Source organism: Etheostoma spectabile, chromosome 5 (assembly GCF_008692095.1).
Source record: "Etheostoma spectabile isolate EspeVRDwgs_2016 chromosome 5, UIUC_Espe_1.0, whole genome shotgun sequence".
NCBI lineage: Eukaryota > Metazoa > Chordata > Actinopteri > Perciformes > Percidae > Etheostoma > Etheostoma spectabile.
Genome location: NC_045737.1, coordinates 14,318,104 through 14,344,979, shown reverse-complemented (window position 1 = coordinate 14,344,979; position 26,876 = coordinate 14,318,104). Strand labels below are relative to the sequence as shown.

At 40.2% G+C, this 26,876-nt stretch overlaps 1 protein-coding gene across 2 annotated transcripts in view; it reads left to right on the top strand.

The window, feature by feature from the left end:
• antxr2a (ANTXR cell adhesion molecule 2a) overlaps window positions 1-26,876 on the top strand; it is an 88,695-nt gene that overhangs the window by 43,882 nt on the left and 17,937 nt on the right. Inside the window, exons 14-17 of one of the 2 annotated variants that reach the window (XM_032516116.1) lie at window positions 753-842; window positions 2,957-3,127; window positions 3,464-3,544; window positions 14,342-14,425. In XM_032516116.1, the coding sequence (XP_032372007.1) occupies window positions 753-842; window positions 2,957-3,127; window positions 3,464-3,544; window positions 14,342-14,410 (411 nt within the window). In that variant the 3' untranslated portion in view covers window positions 14,411-14,425. Of the gene's footprint in view, window positions 1-752; window positions 843-2,956; window positions 3,128-3,463; window positions 3,545-14,341; window positions 14,426-26,876 lie in introns of those variants that run through there. The other variant, XM_032516117.1, reaches the window with a different exon arrangement.

Here is a 26,876-nt window from a genome sequence, read left to right as displayed (position 1 = left end):
TCAGCAACAGGGCAATTCAAAGTGCAAAGTAGTAATGAGCTCAGGCAACATGAATTCAGACTGACCAGCTCTTGTAATTGGCCTGATTTCTCCACTTATTTAATTTCAGTGGCTAGAGCTGACAGGAAGTAGCAGTTAATGTTCACATTAACAACATAACACAAACACATATGGACCTAACATATTTTAAAAAATTAAAAAAATGCAACGGTTTTGTGTGGCAGGGCACCTTTAACCTGATTTGTTGTTTTTAATCACCTTTTTTAATGTTGAATAAGCCATTTGTCCTTACTGGAAAATCATATCAAAACATTATGCAAAAACAGGTTTGGGTCTTTAATCAACACTAGATTTTAAGAGCTCCTTCGGCAAAACTTGATTTATCTGCAGAGGAATGAAAAATAATGAAGGAAATTAACTCATTATTTAGTTTAAATATTTAAAATTTCTTAAACCCTGTACAAAGAATTGATGGCTGTAGCAGAAGTAAGGACATGAGTGTCTCTTCCTTCCTAGACAAAATTATGTAAATGAGTCTTTCCTGTTGAGATGAAGTACATTCAAATATTGATACTTGGAATTGAAAGAAAATAGAACAATAGCAAGTACACTTCCTTCCTTTTTGTCTCCACAGTATGGTTGATAGATGTTGTCGTTTACAAGAATAAAGTTGCCACATGGCTCCAACTACAATACACATTATTTATAGCGTACATGAGTATAAGTCTCTAACTTCCATTTTTCTTTTTAAGGAGCCTGAGGAGCTGCCCAAGAAGAAGTGGCCGACTGTGGATGCCTCCTACTATGGAGGAAGAGGAGCTGGAGGGATCAAACGCATGGAGGTCAGAGCCTAGATATCATCCCCTGACATATTGCTTTCAGGTACATGAAACACTTTCATCGCAGTCACAAAGACTCAAAGTCTCTTCCATTGTGTTTGACACATGAATCTCCCTGAAGACTTCGTGTACAATGATTTGATCAGCAAATTGTTTAAACATTAGGGCAATCTTCTCTTATCAAATCTAACCAGCTAAAAAGAGCTGAAATCCTACAAAAGTCCCAGACAGCACGAAGTGTCACATTTCTGACAGCTGGTATCCTGTAAACGTGCACCATGTTTAGAGTAAAACTGCTGACAGTCAGAGTTTTCTCTGAAGCTACAAGTTTGTTGAGTAACACAGGCAGCAAGAGGAGGGACCGGCTGACGGACCAGCCGGCCCGCTGTCCTCGTTAGTCCACTGATGCCTCTGACATGACAGGCCCTGCCATCTCGTCCTTGGCCGTCCGGGCCTGATTGGATCAAGTCATTGCCACGATGAAGGATTGAGTGCGGCTGTCAGCTTGACATATCCACCTTACCCACTTCTCCGCTCCACCTCCCCCTTGTCAACTCCCCAACCTTGGCAGCCCCTTTGTTATCCGCCTCCTCCGAAGGGAATCCAGGTTTAAAGGCGAGCTCCCATCCTCCCCTTCGCTGTTTTACCCCCTGCAGCTTCTCAGCCCCGAGGAAGTTGGTGGCGTTGTAGATATTTCCAACCAGCCTCGGGGAGCTACAATCTTTTGACTTTTTTCCCCCACGAGTGTTGGTGAGTTGCAAGCCTGGCTATCCCGTTGCTCCCTTCTATCTGCAGATTGATTCCCATCGACAGGCCCGTCTCCCCTTTTGAAGCCTCCTCCCGCGGATGGAGAACGAGGTACTTGTTAAGATCAACCTGCACTCTCCTCTTCATCCACATTTGAGACGTCATGCTGAGAAAACTGCCTCCACCTCCACCGATTTGCCGCTGCCAATATTTCAAACGCGTATTGAGCTGGCTGAGGTGACAACGTATCTTTTATTCATTGCAGCCTTCTCTTTTGTTGATGCGACAGGCCAGAGATGTATCCCAGAGATGATTCTGAAAAGCTGTTCTATATTGTCACGGCTTAACCTACAGCTTGAAAACTGTGTCGCTAATTAATCACCTCTCCCCATTTATGTGACGGTGGATTTTTTTTTATCTCCTCCCTGCAACAGATGTGATGAATTCAATTAAGAAACAGGACAGCTTAACTAACACACAGGCCCACATTCACACACTCACACAATAACACATTATACCACATGCAAATGTGCTTATTAATAAAAGCAAAAACAGGTTTTCAGGTCATTTCATTTTCTCATGGATAATATAGTGATAGCAGTTGTCCAACTCCCTTTCTATTATCATCATATTTATGTCTCCGGTACCGCTCCTCAATGGCTAAAAGGGTTTGCGGCCTCCTCTGCCTTGTTATTTGCTGTTATGGATGATATTTAGTAGTTTATTTTTAATTAAGGGCAGCAGCAAATTATTTGAATGTGTGAAAATACTTCTATAACGTCCTCTATGGCTCTGAAGGAAGTTGAGGCTTGGGTTTGGCTTAATGTCCGGATATATCAAGCTCTGTGGCTTCTTTTTTCTTTTTTATCTAGCTCTTGTTTGTTACTGACATTTTATAAGCAAAAGTCCAAGCTGATGTGCTTAAGATGTTTTTTCAACCAAAACAGGATTAGTTCTTCAATTATATCAAACAGAGAAAAGCAGCAAATCCCCATATTTGAAAAGATGGAACCAGGAAAGGTTTGGCATTTTTGCTTGTTAAGTTGTTGCAGACTTATTTTTCATTGAAGATAACGTAGCCAGCCCTACAATTGACTAACCAGTTACTAATGCAATTTTGATATTTTGTAAATTATTTTACAAAAACAGAATGAGCTGTTTGTGTCTCTTCAACTGGTCCTGTGTGTGCGTGTGTGTGTGTGTGTGTGTGTGTGTGTGTGTGTGTGTGTGTGTGTGTGTGTGTGTGTGTGTGTGTGTGTGTGTGTGTGTGTGTGTGTGTGTGTGTGTGTGTGTGTGTGTGTGTGTGTGTGTGTGTGTGTGTGTGTGTGTGTGTGTGTGTGTGTGTGTGTGTGGGGTTTTTACCTCTCCAGGTGCGCTGGGGCGAGAAGGGCTCGACCGAAGAGGGGGCCAGGCTGGAGAAAGCCAAGAACGCCATAGTGTCCATACCAGAGGAGGTAGAGGAGCCAATGATCAAACGTCCCACTCCGAGGGCTGCCCCCACCTACCATCAAAACGAGAACAAATGGTACACTCCCATCAAGGTAAGCATTACTACAGCCATGTACCTGCAACTGATTGGACTGAAGATGTTGGGGGTTTGTCTTTCAGAATGAATGTTTTTCAGTTCTCCTCCCTCTAACTTACAGTGTTTGTCATTTGATATATTATGTAACAAAATCATCAGGTCAGGGGTCCACTTACTAGCACTTTAAAGCATTTAACAGCCTTGTGTGGTCTTCATTCAGCACCTAAAAGCTAGTAATTAGTCTTTTGAGCTTACAGTATATTATTTTGTTACAAAGAGTTAAAAAAATCTTCAGTACTCCCTCAAAATTTCATGTTGCTGAACTAAAATCTAATTTTTCTTTTTTTATCAGGGTCGTCTCGACGCTTTGTGGGCTCTGCTGGGGCGGCAGTATGACCGAGTTTCCCTTATGCGACCCACAGATTCAGACAAGGTAAACCAGAGAAAAGAACCTATAATGCTTTCAGCTCTTGACACTTTTGTTCCCAGTGGAAAGATGTATTTGCAGGGGCGCCTAAAATACAAACCATGCAAATATACAGAGGCATGCAAGATGGAATAAACATTGAAGTGTACGTGGGTGTTTTTACTGTAGGGTGTGTGGGATGTAGTTAATAAGTCAGAGTGTTGTGTTGCGTTTTTAGTTGCACAAACCTAAAGCCTGAAGGGCATGAGTCAAAATCTCATCAGTGGTCAGCTGTGCAGTTTGTTGTATTCAGGGATATAAATAGAGAATTCCCTGCATCCGTCAGCTGTGTGCACGGTCTTCTTCTTTTTTTACTTTTTAATGTTGTTGTAACCCTTCTATAAAAGCTCTAATAATGACTATTGTGATCCCTAGAATGACCTAATTTAAGTATGTTATACTTCTAAATCAGTATAGTATTGAATTTTAGTTGTGGAGGTACAATAATCTGTGTACTGGCTCTTAGCACGGGGAACTGCTGGCACGAGTTAAGCATTGTGTTGTTGTTCTCTAACTGAGCCGAAGTGAGCTGCAGCTGCAACGGCTCACCAAGGGAAGCATGACAGGGACAACCTAACATGGTCAAACTCTTAACTTTTTTTTCAACATCCGTCAGAGAAGAGGAAGCATATTGGCTCCACAAACCGACAGACTGAAACCTGACGCCCCACAGGCGGTTAGGACAGCCCACTGCTCACAAACCGCCACCAAGTCAGATTTAACCAAATGTTCTTAGCTTTCTTTCAGCAGCAGTTGATCCAACAAACCACAGCATCTGCTGGAGACACTGAGCTATGTCTCAAAATGAGTAATATACATTAGAATCAGTTTGCAGAAGGTGGAGCATTCAGATTTCGTTTTTTTGTAACCAGATTTCAGGCCCAGAAACAGATTCTCATGGGGCTCTTTTTATGTAGTGACTCCCACACAGTTTTGTACACTAGTTTGTTAATGAAGTATTGCAGAGGATATATAGGAAAAAACTGACTCATCTGCACATACATACCTACTGTATATATTTAGTCCCTGATGTCTTTTATCCACTGTTGTGAGCACTTCCTCTTCGAACAGTGGTCTGAGAAGAGTTTTTTTTATTGGTTCACAGAATGATGTAAGACTTTAAAAGTCTCAAGTGGAATAACGTTTACTGCTCTGTAGAACATGGAAAAAACCAAGCCAGTCGGCCAGCTGTGAGCCTGCCAGTTGCTACCCAGTGCTCTTTAAAAAAAACTCATAATGCCAGAAGATGCACTATAAAAAGGAAATATCATAAACAAATGCTAGGTCAAAAGATGTTCAGATATTATGGTTAAAACTAGCTGCATTTGATTTAAATGCTAGTGCTTTTAGACATGTAGGTTGCATATTATGATTTTTTTTAAATTTACATAGTCAGTGGATGTAGTTGAGACCTTGCATATAATAACTGAAGTGTTGTCAACAGCAGTTATATGTAACCTAGACCTTTTAGAAAACTACAACTTTTTAACTGAAGCCACGATAACCACGTTTAAACTTGGCTAGGAGTCATCTAGACATCTCTTGACCTGTCAATCACATAATCAATTCTTTCTTTGTTAGTCTTAAGTAATACCAATGCAGGCCAGTTGTGTCAGTCTAAAAACCGTTTGTCGTGTGTAATCTTTGTAAAGGCAAAAAGGACACAAGTATGTTGTGAGTTGGCCTCACTGCCATGATAAATTGTTAACAAATGGGCTGGGGTTGTTCGTGTTGTGTCTTGAGGCCAGGGATTGACCAAGCCTGCATATTTTCCTGCAGTACGATTGTTGGAAAGACTGCTGTTTTCATGTTGAAATGACAACAAATCCCCTGCCCAATATTTAATACTCCAACTGAATTTTACTTTTAAGCAGAAAAGGGCAGAATGTGGAAACATCATGGCTGTTGCTCCCACAGTGTAAAAGATGATGGATGTTCCCACACAAGAGGTCAGCTCAGTTGCTCCGAGCAAACTGTTTGGAAGTGTAGGAAACAGAGTGAAGCCCACTGGTGAGTAAACACAGTTGCACTCAGGATAGGACACATGTACGAAAGCTGTCAATGGAGTCCTCGGCACACCTGGAACACTGCGTTCACATGCCGATCACTGCACCAAATCCCATTTTCAAGTCTTTGATAAAGATTGTACACAGCGGACATGGACAATCAAAAAGGAGGCCACAGAGGCTGTGTGTAAGCAGTAGACAACTGAGTATTGGAAACATTTTAAAATATTTTTTAAGTGAGTCATGATTTATTTTTAGTCCCCAATTAGTTTACTGTTGAATGTTAACACCGTACTCCCATTCAAGACAATAACCAATTCAAATAGTTTTTATCAAAGGATCTAAATTCTGATTTAGTCCATTAGGAAAGATTGTATGTACTGTGACACTGATTTGATTTAGTTTGATTTAAATCAATTTTAATACTTGAGTTGCAACTGTACACAAATAGATTATAAAGTATCACTAAATGGATTCTAGTAGTAATAGTAATTAAACTCACACAAACCTATACTGAAATTGTTTTGAAAAATGCTGTTTCTAACTTTGAACTTTAGATTGTTTGTAGGTTTTTTTCTAAGAAATGCCTTAAATGGTTTGCTTTACAAATTTCAAACAATTATAGTTTTTAAAATCAACAAAGTCATCTCAATATTTGATGACTCTACACCCTGATAAAATATTTGTCAATCATTCACAACTCCCTGGTGAAGATGCAGAGCATCAAACAAAGACTGAAGATTTGGCAGTTGCTGAACGTAGTTTACTGATGCAGATCTAATTGTCCAAGTTAAGATTTTTAATCCAGTGGAAAATCGATCAGAATTGTCCGATGACGTATTGTAAACTTGGCTAAAGGCTCTGGCATTTAACGCAGTTTGCATGTTCTCATGTTATGATGTTATAGACCTGACACATTTCACTGGACTAGTTTTTACCTGGACCGGTTCCACAAGTCCAGTTTTTACTGGATTTTTAAGTATTGGATTTCCATTAGTGTCCCACTGTTGGGTTTCTTCCAACTATTACAGCTTTCTGTGTCAGTAATTGCCATTTTGCCATCTCAGCTTTTTGTTATTTCGTTAAATATTCTTTTCTTATGTGCTATACTTTTTTTGTTCCTTGTCTTCTTAGAGACATGCATGTGATATTGGGCTGAACAGATACTTTTGACTTGATCAAAGTGAGAGGAGTCTGGACTGTCTGGTGGGAGGTTAGGTGTAGATGGCAGAGTGGCCAGCGGTGACGTGTAAAAGGGAGAGGAGCAGCGGATGGAGGGGAGGGGAGGAAGGGCAGTGGTCTTTGATGGCAGACAGGAAACCACCAGGGTCATGAATTTTTCAGCGGCTGCATCCGCGGGGTTACAAGGACTCGTACAGGTGTAAGGAAGCAGGTTGTCACAGACATCTGTTCAGCACGGGGACCCGGGTGTCCATACCACCCCCTCACCTCCCCCTCTCCTTGCCGAGCTTCTATCCTCACCCTTCTTCCCTCCCTCAGTAGACTCCCTTCCTGACCCTCCCTCCCTCCCTCAGTGCTGCCCCCCGGAGCCAGTCTGCTGGATTGTCAGCAGATGCAGAAGAGAGACAGAGAGACAGAAAATGAGAGTGAAACAGTTTTTTTTTTCTGGTCTCACATTTAGCGCCCGAGGGCCTTCAACACCAAAGGTAGAGTGGGGGTGGACACAGCTGCAGTGCCGAACTTGCCCCAGGCACAAATAAAGAGATCTAATGTGGTTTGACTGTGTTGTCGGTGAGACCGGGGAGCCAGGGAGGCACTTCAGAGCCAACTTAGCACAGCAACATCTGCCGCCAAGTTTTGCCGGGTATTGACTGGGGACAGTAGGTAGAGAAGGTGACAGAGAGGGGGGGGGGGGCTGCCTTATTCTGGAGCTCACTAAGGTTTTTTAAAGAGATGGTGGTGTGCCTGCATGTGTGTTCTCAGAAGTCCCCCCTCCACACCTTCACACTTTAGGTATTGTTTTCTAAAAGCAGCTGTCAACAAAATGTCCAACCGAGGTGTGCAATGATGGATGCATCACCATACATTAGACCCTCTGTGTCCTCCTACAGAAGAAGACACACGCCAGAAATCGAAAACAGGCGTTGGAGTTCTTCTGAGTCTGTGTGGATTTCCATTTGTTCCTCTTGCTCGCATCTGTTCCTCACCAAGGGGATGTGTGGGCTGAGTATGCTGGTGTGTGGAGAATGATGGTATTATCTGATGGACCTTTATATGTTTGCCAAACCATGTGTGTTGTTGAGTTTATCTCAACATGTGTGTATGGAAAGCCTCATTTGTGTGTAGTGTGGGCGCAGTGTGTGGTTGAGCGATAGAGAGAAAAAGTGATGTGGACTTTCTGAGCGCAAACAGGTGTTGGGATCAGAGCAGAGGAAAAAAACAGCATTAAAGTTTGTCAAGTGGTAGTAATATGCACTGTAGGTTACTAGTTCAATACGGTGGAATATCCCTTTAACAATTTGGCCACAATTAGCTCATTCGCTACACACAATCCAGCCATATACTAGTTTTTGACAGAGAACTCAAATAAGATGGGCGAGATTTCCCCCCTGAAAATGCATCTAAGAAACTGTACAGATGAAGAACATATGTCAGGCTGTAAACTACAGTCGGAGAGGCAGCTTTCCACATCTCGGTGTGTCTTCTTCCTCCGCTTTTCCCTCAGCGGGATTATCTTTCCTTTTCCCTTCCATTGCTCGGTGTACTGGCTGTGACAGCGTCTTAATTTAACGGCTGACGGTGCTGTGGGAGTGTTTAATTAAGTGACTGAAGCAGAGGGACTCCACGGACCTGCTCTGGAAGAATCCCGTCAGATGGAGGGAGGATAGATAAAAGGACAGATGTAAAAGGGAGGTGTAGGGAAAAAAAATGGGGAAAAAACAAGAACAAGGCTGGCATAAGCCGAGTGCCACCAAGGCTAGAGGTGACAGTCTGCTTGCCTGGCACCGCATGGCATGGCATGGCATAGTAGTGCTGTCCTTGGAGGTCACAGTAATACAGCTCAGTGTTGTGCCTGCCGGTTCTCAGGGCTCAATTAGGGTGCTGCAAGGTGATTGCATGGAAATAGAGCCAAGTAAAACATTACACTTGAAATTTGACGAAGATACTTGCTTTAAGTTTCAGTATTTGACTGGTATGAAGGTGCTACATGTAGCATTTTAACATCAGTTAATTTCAAGACATGAATATAATTACTGTAAACAAACAAGCTTGTGTCTAAGAAGATTCTTTGGCCTCTTCACTGCATTTTTACATTGTGAGCCACCGGGTCACATTTTGTGGGAAATGTACTTCCAGCGCAAATGGAGCTCAAGGTTCTATCGGAGTTTCTCTCAATGGCAGATGGTAGAGAAGTGAACAGTTGATGGGGCAAAATGTCATTTACAATTAAAGGCACGGTGACCCGAGAAGGTACCCTGGTCTTCCATGCCTTTTAGTGGGGAGTTTGTGTGGGTTTTCTCTGGGTGCTCCTGTGTCCCCCACCACTAAAAACATGTTCCCCTCCGTGTCTATGTGATGAGCTCCTGGCGTTGTGGGTGCTACACATTGATGGTGGTAGAGAGTAGTCCATTGACATTGAAAGTCCTTTGTTTGACTGATTCCTCCACCCCAACATCCTTCCTACGTGGACTTTTAATTTGGACCTAACCATATTTGTGATATGTTTAAACCATTCGAAACGTAACTGAGAATGCAGTTTAGTTGTCTGGGAATGCCATTTTAGGAGACTGAGCTACCTGAAAGCAACATATAGACTGCATACATTATTGTCCAACTATTTGACAAGCAAAAACATATGCAATGTATTTTATATATATATATATATATATATATATATATATATATATATATATATAATTGATATACAAAGGTATACATTCTAGATGGATGGGTTTTTGGAAGGCAACATGTCGGCCATTTAAAGAGCAAAGTATCACTGATCTGTTTTGATACTGTACAAACATACTGGATGATTAATATCACAAGTAGCAGAGTAGCTAAACCCAACTCACTACACCACTGAATCAGATTTAGATAAAGATTTAAATATTGGACTAGAGCCATGCCATAGGATCAGCAGTAAACTGGCTAGCATGGTTGTACTGGTGTATCAGTATGTACTAAGCAGGCTGGTCACATGGAAATGATCCAAGAGAGGAAATGGCTGCCTCACACGACATCAGGCAGACTGATTATTGCATGAGAGATAAAACAAAGACCCATTTAGATAATGCAAGAAGTGAAATATCTGTGATGGCCACAGAATCCTAAACAACAGTGAGAATGGTTGAACATTGTGCTCCATATTGATTTTTGAATATTGAATAATTGATTTAACAGACATTTATTATTTTTTTTATATATATATGTATATTTTGTGTGTGTGTGTGTGTGTGTGTGTGTGTGTATGTGTGCATCTGTTATATATATGAAAACGTAAACAGATGCACACATATACTCATTCTTTCACGCTTCCTCTTGTCGCATAACAATGCCACACTGAGAATGGTGAGAACATCTTTCTTGAAACTAATAAAAGCCGTCAAACTGCATTGTTCAGTGTTAAAAAAACAACCTAAGAACAGCCAAAAGATGACACATTCTTAAAGGTTTTCGGCATTACAGGAGGCCCACGTTTTGCTCTTTCCACAGCCGTTGAAAGGAATATTTTGGTACCTAAACGTCTGATTAGACAATATGCTAATTTGGTACTAATATATGCCTAAAGAAAGAGCAGCAGCACTAATGAAGAATAAACACACGGCGATGCATGCAGGAGGACTTCTACATGTCATAAGTCAGGATGCTTCGCATCACAAAGATAAATACCTCATTGAAACAAATGTAACACTCAATTTCACAATAAAAGGCTTTAATCGAAAGTAAACAACCTGGCAAATGACATTAAGATGAAACGAACCCCTAGATCAGAGAGCATGAGATTTCCTAATTAACAGGGGTAATTGGAATAAAACCAGAGCGTCGCAAATAATGAAGCGTTGGTTGAAGAGATGAGGCTTCATTGGAAAAGGCTGAAGTTGACTCTGAAAAACAAAGCTCAAAATAACAATCAGATGTTACTCATGCTTGACATTTAACCCCATCATCACATTTATCTCTCCATGCTGGGGGGGAGGGGATTTATTTAATTTTGTATTATTGTTTTGTCCTTCTTTGTTGCACTGCATATGAGTTGTGTGGGTTTTATTCAAGAGGGAGTTGGACAACTGGGTTAATAGCTTGTTGCCTCTGTAAAATATAAGAATTCAGCGCAAGGGTTTGTCACTTTTTAGCCAAGAAATATCATTTCAGTTGAAGTTGTTTTCAAATTACACCTGGATTTTCTAAGGATGGTAAAGTTCCTAGCTGCTGCTTAGTCTTATTGGTCCTGGTGGCTCATTGCTAATTCAAGCATCCTGGTTATTCTATCTTTTCAAACAAATCTCCACCGCTAATAATATAACATACATATAACATCAATTTGAATAGTTTAGTACTTTAAAGTACACATTCTGTGGGTTTATAACCATGGATACACTGTACAACCTTTCATGTTCAGACCTTCTTCAGATACATTCAGTGTAAAAATGTCAAATAAAAACAAGTTCTTTAAAAGAAACACAAAAATAACAATCCTAAAGTTGGACCTCCACCCAGGCTAGTAAGTCATCAATGCCACATTTTCTTAAGTATTCTTAAGTAACTGTTTTTAGGGCCCGAGAGCCAACAGTGGCGAAGCCCCTATTGAAACTAAAGGAATTATTATTATTACGTCAAATTAATTGCCTTTTTGAGGGGGTTTACATATTCAAAACAAACCAAAATTGGCAGTTGCATCAAGTCCGGTAAACAATAAAGGTATTTTAAGGGTTTTGGGAATAGGCGCACAAAAATGGCTTGCTAGCACCCCCTATAAAATTAAAAGAATTGAGCCCCTGCAGTACGTTTAACATAGACTAACGAAACTTTGTACACATGTGCAACATGTCAAGACATACAAAGAAGCCCATTGTAGCCATACCCTACACCCAACAGGAAGTCCGCCATATTGAATTGAAAGTTTGAAATTAGTGTGATTTTGGCCATTTCCACATGTCGTACTTTATCGAACTCCTCCTAGAGATTTCATTTGATGGACTTCAAATTTGGTCCGTACCATCTCAACACCTTAAAGATGAAAAGTTATTAAAAGAAACTTTTTTCAAACGGTGTGGGCGTGGCGTGGCGGCCATTTTGAGTGTTTAGCGATGACTGAGAAAGCGGCTGGAACTACAGTGTACATTGTCATATCTGCTTGCAATTTCAACGGGAACGAGAAATCAGCCTTATATGACAAACATAATCCGATTTACATGAAATTCAGAATGTGTGGTCTACTTGTGATACTGAGTTGCCAACTGTACTTTGACCATGCCCACTTACTCAGGCCACGCTCCTTTCATAACATTTAAACCATTTAAGGTAGTTCTGTATGTGGTTTTTGTTGAACTCAGCAGAGTTCCTTTTTGATTGGTGATGGTTTGACCCGCCCCTATGCAATAGCCACGCCCCCTTTCATAACTAATTATCCGTTTAATGTAGAGTCTGGTGCGAGATATCCATTAACTTGGCATAGAGTTTCCTTTTCATTGGTGATTTGCCCTGACCCATTTTTTAAAGCCACGCCTCCTTTAATAACTAATGACCATTTTCTTTGAAATTATTGTATGAGGTATCATTGAACTCAACAGAGAGTTCAGTTTCCATTGGTCATGGTTTTCCCCCTATAATTTAGCCACGCCCCCTTTCATAGCTAATAAACTGTATTATGTAGAGTCTTGAGTGAGTTATCAGTGAACTCGGAAGGGAGCACCCTTTCCATCGGTGACAATTTGCAGTGTCTGTGCAAATGCACGGTCGCAAGTAGCGGCGTCCGCCAATAACCCCGATGCTTGCAGGCTCGAGGGCCTGTCCAACGCTGCTTGCAGCTTTAATTATCTCAGTTTCCTGTTTAAACATTGTTCAAGCCATGTCATGCATTTTTCTTCAGCCAGCTTGTAAAATAAAGTGCAATGCAAAAAAAAGGTATCCTTACTAATTTAGCCTACAGTATTTGACAATCTTATTGTTCTTAACCACTACCAGTAAGTTGAGATTATCTACCCTAAAAATTAAAAATTTAAACATCCGGTTTCATTTTCTCGATATGTAGTGCAGTGATCTGCTTTAAATTGCAGTTATATGTGTCATGTTCTCGCAACTTGGAGCTGTTTTTACAGTATCTAGTACATAAAGCAGCAGTAGTGGTGGCAGTGGGCTGTGCGGGGAAGCGGCAAGCCCTGGGCCTCATTAGTCCTATCAGTGGACGGCCTTGTTAGCCCTAACAAGTAGCCAGCTGACAGCTCCATTCAGCCGCCGCTCCCCCACAAGAGAAGTGACAGCTTTAACTATTGCGGAGAGCACCGCCGATTTATGAGCCGCGCCCGTGCTCTCTTAACCAGATTAGTTCTTTTTACATTAACCGAGGAAAAGTAGGGCAGATGTCTGTATGACTGGTTGTAAATTTGATAATGACCGCCATGTTAAACCCCCCCCCCTCCTCACCTCCTCATCCATGCCCCAGAACGGCAACGTCGTGTGTGTGTGTGTGTGTGTGTGTGTGGTGTGGTTTGTGTGTGTGTGTGTGGTGTGTGTGTGTGTGTGTGTGTGTGTGTGTGTGTGTGTGTGTGTGTGTGTGTGTGTGTGTGTGTGTGTGTGTGTGTGTGTGTGTGTGTGTGTGTGTGTGTGTGTGTGTGTGTGTGTGTGTGAGACCAGGAAACTAATTGTTGGTGTGGCTGGTTGAGCAGTAAAGTGAACAGTAACCTAACGTGGGAAAAAGAAAAAAACGTGTAATGATTTGTGAGATATCTGAACCAAATCCCTTCTAGTTGTTCCCATTTCTCAGAATCTCAGGCTTCACTTAAAAACAATCATTTGAAACACTTTCTTTTCAGAATGCATTCAAATGCAGTTCACATATTAACACTCCATTTTAATTAAATAATTATTTTATAAGCAGTTAGTTTTACTGAAAATGCCATTGAACTATGAAGTATGTTATTCAAAGATCTACCAACTTTTTTGTATACATTGAACATACACATATATTTTACAGCCCAGAAATAAAATGTTTGTTGTCATTAAATAGATACAAATATGAGAAAACAGATTGTTTTATTTCCAAGGGTTTGTGTTGTTTTTTTTAATTATTATTTCATAATTGAATTTACAACAACAAAGCAAATCCGTTTTTTGCAAGCAACATCTCACCCAACACACAAAATAAATCACAACAAGCTGTTTGTTGGATATTTTAATATCCTTCCAGATTTAATGCAATTTATCTGCATGTGAAGATTCTGACTCTGATCTCTCTTTGGTCAGTTTTGGATTAGCTCTTGTTTTTCTCTTTCCTCTAAATCTCATTCTGCAGTGAAATCCACTTTGAACACAGCTTTATTCCCTCGCCTACACAAGTATTTTGCGAGTCAATCAAGTATTTGTCAATGTTGTTGTTCCTTGGTGTTGTTTTTTTTTTTTTGGGGAGGGGGGGGGGGGACTGTGTTGGAGGACTCCCCTTTTCCTCTCCATTAACTGATCGATGTTGTTGTATTTGGGTGGCCGGGGCTGGTACCTGCACCCAGTACCCCGCCTTCACTTTTGCCCCCTTTTGCTGATACAATCTAAACTGATGTCCTGCCGGTGCCTTTTTTCCCAGAACCCCTCAGACTGGTTGGAGCGGTGGCGGTGTCGCCGTGTGCCGAGCCTTTTCTTCATCACCTATTAAAATCAAAGCCTCGTCGTTTGGCTAGGACCGCTGGGATCTTGGCTTTAATTAAATTACATTATTGTTAACGTCAGCTTTGCCGAGGCCGGCTCTGTCGCGTGCACTTTGCCCTCCTCCTCTCCGGCTCACCTCCTGACAGACATATAGAGGAGGAGGGAGGAGGAGGGAGGAGGAGGGAGGAGGAGGAGGAGGGGAGGAGGGGCTGAGGATCACACATACATGCAGTAATGTATTCCAATGCCTCCCCCCTTCCTCTCCTCCCATCGATTTGAATTTTTAAAAAGATGGAAGCAGGGAATCATGTTATGCAGGGAATATGTTCACAGTGAATATTCAATTAGCCTGCTTTGTATTTTGTATATGTGAATGTAATGATGTGACGGTGGCGGCTAATATGTAGTGAAGGGCCCTCGCATGAAGACATGTCATATGATCCGCTCTAAAATGTCTACACTTGATCACAGACGTGTGTTATGAATAAACATGTAAACATGTGAACCTCAGATTGTAATTTTCATACTGAATCAACAACATGGCCGTTTCCTTTTTTTTTTGTTTTTTACTTTAATCCTAAAGCTTTACCATCATTGATAATGTTATAAATGTAGCTAGTATTACCATTTCAATACATCTCTATAATGTTCTTGTAAAAAAAATCTGGTTTTGTCTGCAAAACCCTGTCATGCAGGTTTATTATGAATATAATCATTCCTAAACAACGTAAATTTCTCCTCACCGAGCCTCTCTCCTCCACTGTGAACAGAGCAGTGAAGTGTCACTAACGTGTCTCTATTCATTGGTTTGTAGGCCTGAGTCTGTCCTTCTCTCTGCTGTCGTCCTGTTGCTCCTCTAAAGCTGGTGGCTGATAAAACTCTTACAGGTCACTCGCTTTCTTATCTCGCATAGGGTCTTGAGAGTCCACGCAGCATTCCGGAATGGTAGTAATACATGCGCTGGTTTATTGGCATTTCTTTGAACCAGTCACAATCGTCTTGGGCGGCACTAAGCCCCGGACACAATGGTGCCTCTGCAAAATAGCCTCGGGAAGGAAATTGTTTCAGTGGAACATGTGTACGTACAAAGGTTGATTTAGTCGTGCAACAGAAAACTCAGATTTGACAGATAGTCTGGATTTTACCATTCAGTAGGCTTATTATCTAAAGTCACGACACCCCTTTCCGGTGTAGCATTTGTCAAAAAGACACATACCCAACTCAATGATGACTGTAACTAACAGCCTCAATAAATTCCTCTTATGTTTATTTCAACTTTGGTTAGAGACAAGTCTGGGGTGTAAGACTTTAGGCACAGACTTTTTCTAAAGGTACATGAGTGGAAAGCACAGATGCACAGGCCAAGGAGAAGATGAAGTGCAGCCTTTCATGAATTTTCTATGTTCCTGCAGCAGTTCACCAGTGGCATTTTCCTGCCATGTGCTCTGGTTTAATGGCATTTCTTTAAACAGATCACAATTGCCGGACAGAGCCACAGTTCCTCTGCAAAATAGCCTCGGGAAGGAACTTGTTTTGGTGGAACAAAGGTTTTTTTAGTTGTGCAAGAGAAACCTCTGATTGGAAAGATAGTCAAGCTAGCTGTCTGGATTTACCCTGCCGAGATCTAGGGAGCAGTTAACCATAGTCCTCATAAATCTACCCAGTTTCAGTTCCAACACAAAGAAAGTGGAGTGATGGAAATCTGGCCTAAAAAGAGGGATATCTGGCGGAATTCCTGGAAGTGGAACGTCGTTGATATAGACTACTCGCTTAGTAGTTAGTAGTTAGTTTTAGCTTCACTTCATTGGTTACCAGTGATTTTTAGAATGCACTTCAAAATTTTGGTCCTAACTTTTAGAGCCCTACAAGGACAGACACCCCCATACATCTCTGACCTGATACAGCTGCATACATCCTCATGTAGTCTGAGATCAACAGGCCAGAGACTATTAGTTGCCCCCCTTACACATTTTAAAACTAGGGGGTACCGCTCATTTCAAGTTGTTGCACCTAGGTTGTGGAACGCTTTGCCTCCTTCCATGCGCTGCTTAGATTGTGTGGTAAATTTTAAAACTCAGTTGAAATCTCTGCTTTTTAAAGAGGCTTTTAACTAGATTGTAGGGTGGTTAGGCTGGTCTTATGTGTATGTGTTATTCTTTTGTTTTTTGTGATGTATTGTATTTATGAGAGTTGTTAAATGCTTCCTTTTGTTGTGAAGCACTTTGTGATCTTCATCTGAGAAAAGTGCTATACAAATAAATTTTACTTACTTACTTACTTAGTATTGCAGAGGAACTGATCTATATATCTGACTTTTGTATTACAACATTCATTCGACAATTTAGTCATATTGATATATAGCAAATGAATGCCAAATGAAACAGTAATCGGATTGATGGAATTAATGCTGAAGGTCTCCACTATTTTTGCTTAATGCAAAATGTTTAAATGAAAAGACAGGCGCTTCCATGAGTCTGTGCAATAACCACACCCATTAAATCAGTGCAACATTTTCTAAAGGTTTTTTAGTACCGTCTCAAAAATGTTCTGATTCAACACTAAACAATACACTGTGTTTCCAAGTATCTAAGACCATTTTAACCTAAGACGTGGAAATATGTGATAATTTTTTACGTAATAGATCCTTTAAAAGTTTTCTTGTTGAAGCTAATCTGTATGGGGACATACAGTCAGCACAGAAAAAAAGGCAAATATTGATTTTATCTTTTCAGAATTGATAAGTGACCTTGTAGATCACTTGTGAACAAAAATGGCCCAACATCTTTGACTGATTAATTCAATGGTTTAAATAATTATTTTACCTTGTTTTTTAAGACAAGTCATTAAGTACAGGTTCTTATTTCCAGTGGCGGCCTGACAAGTGCCAAAAACACTAAGAGGAAGGGAAGGGGGGCTAGAAAATGAAATACATTAGACATACACGGAGTTTAAAAATGTCACTCACCCCGAGGTCTTTGCTCTTCTAGTATCTTTTGGGGCTTTTTTTTGTCTTTACCCAAATGTGATAAATGGATCTAAACTTTAAGTGTAGAGCAGTCATATTCTCAGTACTCAAGATATTCTTTTTGTATGATGTTTCTACTGTAGTTGGATCCTTAAAAGAGGAGTAACAACTAACTGTCCCGCAACTGAAGTGACCAGTCATGCGGTAACAAACACATTTGAAATCAGACAAACATTTTGACATCTATCTCAATAATGCTGAGCTGAGCTGATCTTTCATGTGTTTCATGTTGTTTTTTTTTTGTTTTTTTGTTACTAATGCCCCCTTAGATGCTAATTGCATCTGTTTGGATGGGCCTCCAGTGACCATTTAAGTGAATTAGCTGCGTCCCCGTCAGCTGCTGTGAAAGGGTCACTCCTCGTCCAATAACCGGCTCCACCTCGTTAACTCCTTCAACGCCAGGCCTTTGCCATTTCTTGAACATGAGCTTAATTATGCTAATAAGCTTAAGCATGCAAATGGCCCGAACTCTTTCATCCTAAACTGTAGGCTCAACAGCTATTTAAAGGCGTTTCAATTCCAATTTGACACTGATTAATTTTGTGTTAAGTGACCTCAGCTAAGAGAGAAAAAAGCCTCAGAGAGATTTCCTTGCTTCCTGGTTTTATCTCTTGACACATGAGTGTAATTATATGTATGTAGAGAATAAAAAGTACCTAATTATTTCTTTGTAATGTCTCATGGCTGAAAGGAAAGTCACAATCAGTAAAAAAAGCATCAGCAGCTTTGCGGTGGATTGGATAAGTGGATTTTATTTACTGAAAACAATCTCTGTGTGACTCTTCACTCTATATCCTGTGATTTATACAGATGTTTTCTTTAAGGATGCTGCTGAATGCTTTTTTCCCCTGTCATTCCGGGGGTTGAATTCTTCATATATTCTCACAACTGGTGCCTGAGTATCCCATGAATAAATTACATTGTTTCATAATTGATTGAGAGAAAAGATGCAGATGTGACAAAAGTTGGCAAAACGGCCCTGCGGCTAATTGAAAACATTCTTGAAGGGGTTCCAGATGTAGTTGTCCTTTCTTTTTTTCCATGTCCCTCCTCATTAAATAACCCTTATTACGGTTATTTTTTCCGACTTTTCCTACAGAATCAAGTGTTGGACTTGATAGTACTTTGATTGACTCGTCTTTCCGTCTCATTTGGTCTCACCTCGTCCATGCGCACCGCACCGTACACCTTCTTTAAAGAAGACGGCAATGTTACCACCTATTTGATCAATATGTCATTTATCATTATAATAGATGTATATAATGTTAATGACGATAGTTTATAAAACAGCTTATTAACCTTAATGACAGTGTGATTTTTTACAATTGATAGGTTGTCTCACCTTCAATTATACTGAGTAATGATGATACATATTTAATTAATGCTTAAGTGCTCAAATGGCTTTTTTCATGGCTGTACAGAGACTCGCCAGTGCAGCTTCACTTGCGGCTTCCTCTACCGTTTTTTTATTTATATTTCTGTTTGTTTGGGCCTCAACAGCAGATATTCACCCGGAGGCTGTCTCAGGTTAGAGATGCACACGATACAAATACTGTGAAATTGTGGCATAATACTGTTCATGCAACTTAAAAGCAAATTAAACAATAATTCATCTCAAAGCTGTGTTTGCTGATGAACTCTCAAAAAAGATGAAGCCGTTATAGAAGTGTGGTAACAAAACAAAAAGTATGTTTGTTCCTGAGTCGTCCCTTTGCTTCTCTGCGGTGCGTCTGTCTGTTTATCTGTGTCTAAGCGAATGCCTCGAAAGCGCCATTCAATCCCACTGTTTGGGAGCACAGATGCACATTCAGTCCTGTGTTCTCTGCAGTCTTAATAGTGTTAACCCGTCAGCTGTCCCCAAACTGAGGACACAAGCGTCTCCAGTGTTTTCGCCACTAAGCCGGATTTTCACTCTTTCCCTGCGAGCAAGTAGCCAACAGAACTTCCACTCGCTTCTGCTCGTCTTCCATCCTCCTCCTCTCTGTTCTCTCTCTCTCTCTCTCTGTATTTCCTGCTGTCTTTGACAAAAAGCAACTCCAGATGTGATTTAGTTTTATTTGTTGTATGTTTGTATGTAGAGCTGGGCAATATATCAATATTATATCGATATTGTGATATGAGATTAGATATAGTCTTATATTTTGGATATTGTAATATTGTAATATGGCATAGATGGTGTCTTTTCCTGGTTTTAAAGGCTGCATTACCGTTAAGTGATGTCCTTTTCTGAACTTACCAAACTGTTGTAACTGTTCTATTATTTGCCTTTACCCACTTAATCATTATTTCTACATTACTGATGATTATTTTTCAAAAATCTCATTGTCTTTTGTGAAAGTACCAATAGTCAACACTACAATATTGTTGCGGTATTGATATCTAGGTATTTGGTCAAAAATATCGTGATATTTGATTTTCTGCAGATCACCCAGCCCTAGTTTGATAGCCTAGTTCTTTTTTTTGGTCACAGAAAGTAATTTCTCAGGCTCCATTAGCCAGAGCAAGGAAGAACATTATATTTGAAGCCTTTCTTTAATTGTTCTCCTTGAACTTAATGCTTTAAAACAACCTTAAATGGTTTTATCACCAACTTCAAGAGCACCTTATGGTTCCTGGACTGCATTCAGAACCGATCAAGCACCTGGTCTCTGCATTGCTTTGTGTGTTTGGAGGACATTTTTTGGATTTTAAATGTTAAGGTGTTTGAGATTTATGTATTTGTGGTTTATTTTCAGTTTACATGAATATGGCTGGCTATTAAACCTCAATACTTTCTTGGTACCATGTGAAAACATTTGGCATGTACAGTAATATTTAATCAGAGCCATAATCCTGTCAAACTTTGAATGGTTCCTGGTTTGGATCAAAATGTTGGCAAAGTTCTGTATGGTTGCTTGTGTTTAGACACCATTGAACATTTTAGAACTTTTGCTTCCTTTTGTTAAATAAAAAATAAAACGAATTCTTTAACATTCATATTTAAGGTATAGAAAAAGTAAAGTTTTGTGCCCTAATTGAGTTGCTGAATAGGCACAGCATTTTAAATTATATATAGCAAAATAGCATACCTTTTTATTAAGCTTTATTTGAGTGTTTCTTTCTTCATTACAAGATTATTTGTGTGTGAACTTCTCTCTCAAATGCTTGAGAATTATGATTACTGTGATGAAACTTAGCTGCACACAAAATTCTTTCTTACTTACTTTCTCTCATCTCCTTTTATCACACACTGTCACAACTTCCAGTCTCATGTCTTTGCCCTCGTCCCCCTCCTCTTCCTGCCTGCCCCTCTCTCTGTCTTTCTCTTCCACTGTACATCTTTTCCTTCCATCTCTCTCACCGCCTTTGTCTGCTGCCTTGGCGTCTGACTTTGTCCTCCACTGCGTCTTTAACACTCCCTCTCCATCTCCATCCCTCTCTGTCCATTCACATTGGGACGAGGGGCGCTGGGCGCCTCTGACAGTGCTCCTAATTAAGACGTAAAACTGTGGGCAGCAGGTTTCTGAAGGTTACACTGTCTATACCACAGGAAGTGATAAAGAATGGAGTCACTGATGACATGTGACGTTTTCACCGAGGATGATGCAAACCGCTGCTAATGAAGCTGGGGCTATGGAGGAGAAAGCAAAGGGGACAGGGGGCCTCTGTGCGTGTGTGTGCGTGTGTGTGCGTGTGTGTGCGTGTGTGTGCGTGTGTGTGCGTGTGTGTGCGTGTGTGTGTGTGTGTGTGTGTGCGTGTGTAGGTTTTGCTCCATAGGCGTTTGGGATTTCAGGGCAGAATATTTGAGTCAATTAGACAGATCGAGTTGCTGCCCTACACTTAAACTGATATATCCATTTTCTCATACGGTATATCTGATAGTCCCACTGTCCACTGCTCTTATGATGTAAGATCATTCTTATGGCTGACTGATAATTCACAATTAATAGGCTTTCACTGGGATCATGTGATGATGTGATCATATTTTACAAAATTCAGTTTTTCAAGTTCTTGATTCCAAGTAAAACATTTGTCAAAGAAATTGCAGAACAACATAGTTATCACAGTGCACATAAAGAGTTAATTTAATTTTGTATAGATATTGTGGTCAAATATATGTATGTACTGTATATGATAGTGGCAAAATAATCTTTACAATATTGTGAATAGAGCTGGGTAAGTTTTATGTAAATGCATGGTCACTTTCAGATACAATTTTTTAGGCAGTTTTCTTCATTTAACACTAATGCAGTTTGGTATTATTTTTGTTTAAATGTTTGTCCATTTAAATACATAAATGTGTGGTTTGGAGTCATTGTGCAGGCGTTACTCTTTTCCTTCATGCTAAAAGCCTTGCACATGTAATGCATCCAAGACTAGAAGGGCACTAGTAGTGCACAGACCTCCGCCAATGTCATGCATTTTTTGATACTTGGGCACATTGAGGTTCCATCCCTAAAAAGTTTAAAAATATTTTGCTTTGTAAAATTAAGACTGGAACTCACATATTGTATTTTAATATCAATGACCTATTGTGGCATATAAAAATGTTGAATACTGCCACAAATATTGGCTAGGAGAATATTTGAATCATCTGTCAAAAATGTTTCTTTAAGCAGAGACAGCTCAACCTGTCCAGGTACGAGACTACATTGCAATAATAGCTGTGGATCTGGAAAGTTCACTATGTCAATATACACACAACATACTGTGAGGTTGTAACATTTTGTCAGAGTGGTTCAGTTTCATCTTGCAAAAAGCAATCAATGCTTAGATTGAAGACACACCTGTTGTCATTCTGTAGTATACTCTAGAAATTGATTTGAATGATTGAGTCACCCAGAAAATCTCGTGTGCTTTCAGGAAAACTGTTATGTCACATTTAAGTTGTATCCCAACACACTGAGTTGCAGACGCTACATTGATGTCATTTCCCATCACCGCTGTATGCAGTCTAGTCTGCTGGCGTACAATCAAGGCCTAAGCCTCTGCATTGAATGTATGAAACCTGCACGTTTTAAAATGTAAAAGCTGAAGCACAAGTATTGAAATTCTTTTATTAGGAATAACACCTTGAGATGTAGAGTCTTGTTTTTGAGGGGGTCGTTAAAGTCAGGCTGCATTTTCCAACAGCAGCGTCAAAGAGAAATTGAACTGAAAAGTAAATGCATAAAACATGACAGCTGGCTTTTTCAGAAATAATCTTGACATAAACTTGAAAAGTGCATAACAAAGGACTAGAGGATGAGGCATTGCTGATGAGCATGCATGTCGCCCTAACAGTACAGCTTGACTCTCCAAAAAAGTTGCAATGAAATGCTCTCGGCCAGTTAACGTAACATCATATGTGGGTCCTCCTGGTGAAATATCCTCTGAGACTTGCATTGTGCACATAGTAATGAATTGCATTGCCACCAACGTTGCCATTAGGAAAACGGCAGTTATATTAGCCTTTTTAATGCCGTGAAGTAGAGAATGGAGCCACTCCACACTGTTGAATAATTACACTTAGTACAGGGTGTTTTAGATTAGGCTTCAGGCAACAGGGAATGTCTGTAGTTCCCAACATATGCAAATAAATTAGCATAAAGCAGATCGCACTCAGATTTGTGCTCATGGCAGCAGCAGAAGTTGAAATGAGTGTTGACCCACTGCAGAGCTTGAAAACCTGCTGAATTAAACAGTGCAATCAGTGTTTCTGCGAGGCTTGAAATCATGAAAAGAGCAGTGACAGAAACTTCTTTTGCACATGTGGAAGTTGACATTTGGAGATTATGAGTTGCTAAGGATACTGTCTTATGATATATATTTCAGTAAAACATAATAGAGGGGCCACAAAAATCGTATTCTCACTATTTGAGGGCCAGATTGTGGCTGTGCACTTCCACCAGGATACTGTAACAGCAGCTTAGAGCAAAAATGGAAATATGTAGAATCTATATTTTTTGTTTTTTTGCTCTAAGTTGCTGTAAAGCCTATCTCGTGGCCTATATGTTGGCAGATACTTGAAAAAAAAATTGCATTTCATGTAATTTGACCCATAGTTCTCTTAAAAGGCTTTTTTCCCTACGGAAGACCAAGGCTTTAACTTTTTTTTGAATTGATTGATTAATTTGTGCATTCAGCAAATGTTAGGTAATTCGGCTTGATAAATGATTATTTATTAACATGATTATGTAAATAGGTGTGTCTTGATTGATTCCCTCACAATTGAGTAATTAGTTAAATGATTGTTATAGAACATTGCAGCAGATATAGCAGGAAAAGCACAGGTTCAACATGACTGCATTCACAAGAAAAACAGTTGAATGATTTGTTGAAATGCCTAAAACAACCTCTCTGTACAGTATGTTTACCTGACTAAGATCTAGTGGCTGTGTGGATTTTGACTGTATTATTATTATTATTATTATTATTATATATGATAATAGTATATGTTGCAAAAACTTCTAGGGCATAGGGTGACACCTTAATGGAACTTTGAAACTACACATGCCCAATTTGGCTGCACAATGAGACAAACTACAGTATTCCACTTTTCTTTACCAGGCTCTACTGAAAGGTTGGAGGAAAGGGGAACATTATTTTTAAATATACAATACAGTACAATAACTATAACTACATCCCAAAAAATTGCCTCCTTTTGCTGGACTTAAACACACATCTACTCATGAAAGGCAGTCGTTTTTCTATTGCAGAAAAAAAATATTTGTCTGTTGATTACACATATTTAAAGTAAGAGGAAAAAAAAATAAGACACGTTGGAAAGTGCGAACAGGCTAATTTTTGTATATTCTGAAGTAGCAGGTCAAGGTGAGAAAGGCTCTATCACCTGAGATATCACACGGTGGTTAGTTAATGTATTAGGTTGACACTTACCTGGAAAGGATCCGAGTGTGATTATTGACAGGAATACTTCTTCTCCCTCTAGCCATCCAGGATCAGCGTGAGTGGAACATATCAGCGTGAGTGGAACATATAACATGAGTAAAGTATGGTGCTTTATGCAAAAAAGAGTTTGTACTTTCACAGAAAATGTAAATGTATACTTGTTTCTGCAATAATGCAATACTAAACAAGTGTGATGATTTACACAGTTCACTGTTTTGTAGTTTCTTCCATTAAGCAATGGCAATGCACTCAGAACATGCATTTACTCATCCTTTCTATTCCTGGTGCCCTAGTTAGGAGCAGGTGTAAACGGTACTAAAGGTGACTGTCCATTCTTCTTCCGATTTAGTTGAATTTCTTTCCCAATCTAGGATTCAAAAGTAGAACGTAAACACTGTCTGTAATACTAGTTAAGGAGAAATTGGAGGCTAAATGCATGCAGTTGATATTGCAAAGTGGATGCAAAAACTACAGTTTTCTACCCATCGCTTCTAAGCTGGTAAATCTCACCCGCAAACACGACCGCAGTGCTGCAGCTCGACAATTCTCACGAGTTCATTGGTGTGAGCATCTGAGCCCAATGTGAACTCTAGCCCAAATGTGACACACTGGCTCTGGCCATATGCAAGCTTTTCACCCCTCCTCCCCCCACTGATACTGGTGTTGTGAGTACACAAGTCATGACTGTTGGCTGTGGCAACACTCTGACTCACATAACCCCTCATAAAAGATCTGGCCAAGCTCCTTCAGCCCAAGCTAAGCCAGGCCGTCTCTGCAAAAGACTCTAATTGATTTGATGGACTTGCGCGCTGTTCACACCCCTTCCCCAAACAAACAGTCCGCCCAAGATTCATCTCCATCGAGACATAGAGGCAGGACCCGCCCTCCTCTCGCAAAGCGCCTGAGAGGGCTGCGTCGGCCTGCCAAACTTGTTAGGTTCACTGGTGGGCCTCAGGGAAGCTTTGAGCATGCTGTGTGACAATTCATCATACTGCAAATCAAGGCTCCCACCCCCATTCTTCTAACTCCCAGGTCAACCAGAGTAGACTCAAGTTCACAGTTGTTTCCACCATCGTAGCCAAGAGCGTTGAGTAAGGACAGTTGTGAGAACTGCAGTGCAGCTTAAGAGGGTGGTCCCTTAAAAAAGCAGATGCATCTTTTATCATCTGGGTTGATGATAGATAGAGCACACTCCAAGACCTCTAGATGTGTAGCACCCTGTGTCAGTCTTAAAGATACACTCCCAGATTTTTTACTGTGCATAACTCAACACAGTTATGTGTTGAGTTTTATCTCAAAGCATCAACAGTGAGCTGGGAGGAAATTACAGGATTTGGATGGACTATTGGGTACTATACAAAAAAATAAAACATTAGGAAGTGTTGTTGGTCAAACTCAGAAACAAAACCAGCAACTGATAGTCCATTTTGCATGACATTTTTTTGCAATTCAAGCAGACAAGAATAACCATAAAGAGGAGGCAAATAATGTGAATATTTAATTTTACATGGTTTGCATTCTTTTTTTCATACAGAAACTAAAACTTAGAAGTATGTTTCTACAGTCAAAATACCATACCAAAATACCAAAATGAATTTCCTGAGTTCCTGTAAAGGGGCCACGCTCTCACCGCAATGGCAGGCAGTAAGGTGACATCACAGCAGTCGGACCGATGTGAGAAAGGCTCCATAAACTGAGAAGATGGGAAATTAGTGTGTCCGCATAGTAGACATACTGAGCAGGATACGAGAAGTAAAAGAGCCTCACTGGTGATAGAAGTAAGGAAATGGGGTTATTTTATTCAAAACTAAAGCGATCCAATCAATCTCTATGCAGAGTTTGCCTCTGCGTGTTGTCACAGCAGCTGCACATAGACTGTGTGATTTAGTCTTTCAGGTTCTCACCAGCAAATCACCGGACAGCAGGCAAATTAAGCAACTAGCTGGTGAAGAAAGTGGATCATCTAGCAACTAAAGAGTCTCAGGAGTTGGTGGAGGCTAAAATGACAGTGAGTGATGGCATGTTAGCCATAACAACATAACAAGTCATTGATGAATCAATATTGCAATGACTCTGAGCCGGCAACAGCCGTGGCCAGAGGCATTATGTTTTTGGGCTGTCTGTCTGTATGTCGCATTTTCAAGATTTATTAAGGAATGTCATCAGCTAATTTCATCAAGTTTGGCACAAACGTCCACTTGGACTCAATAATGAACTAATTTGATGTTGGTGCTTAAAGCTCACAGTCCCTGGGACCTCACAAAATCTAACAAACTCAGATTTATATGTATATTTTTTATATCATGCATGTAAATGTACATAAAAAATTGTTGCATCAAGATTCATTGATAGTCATTTTAGAATCAAATCGTTACCCTCTGAATCGGTAACAAATTGTGAGGTGCCGAGAGATTCCCACCCCTAGTGGATAGGAGGGATGGTCCCATGCCATTTTTTGCTTCCCGATACCGTTTCTGATACCTGAACTTGCGTATCGGCCGATATTGATTACTGATCCAATACCAGTGTGTCATATATTTTATTTTGTTTTACTACTATCCCTGTATGGATGTGATAT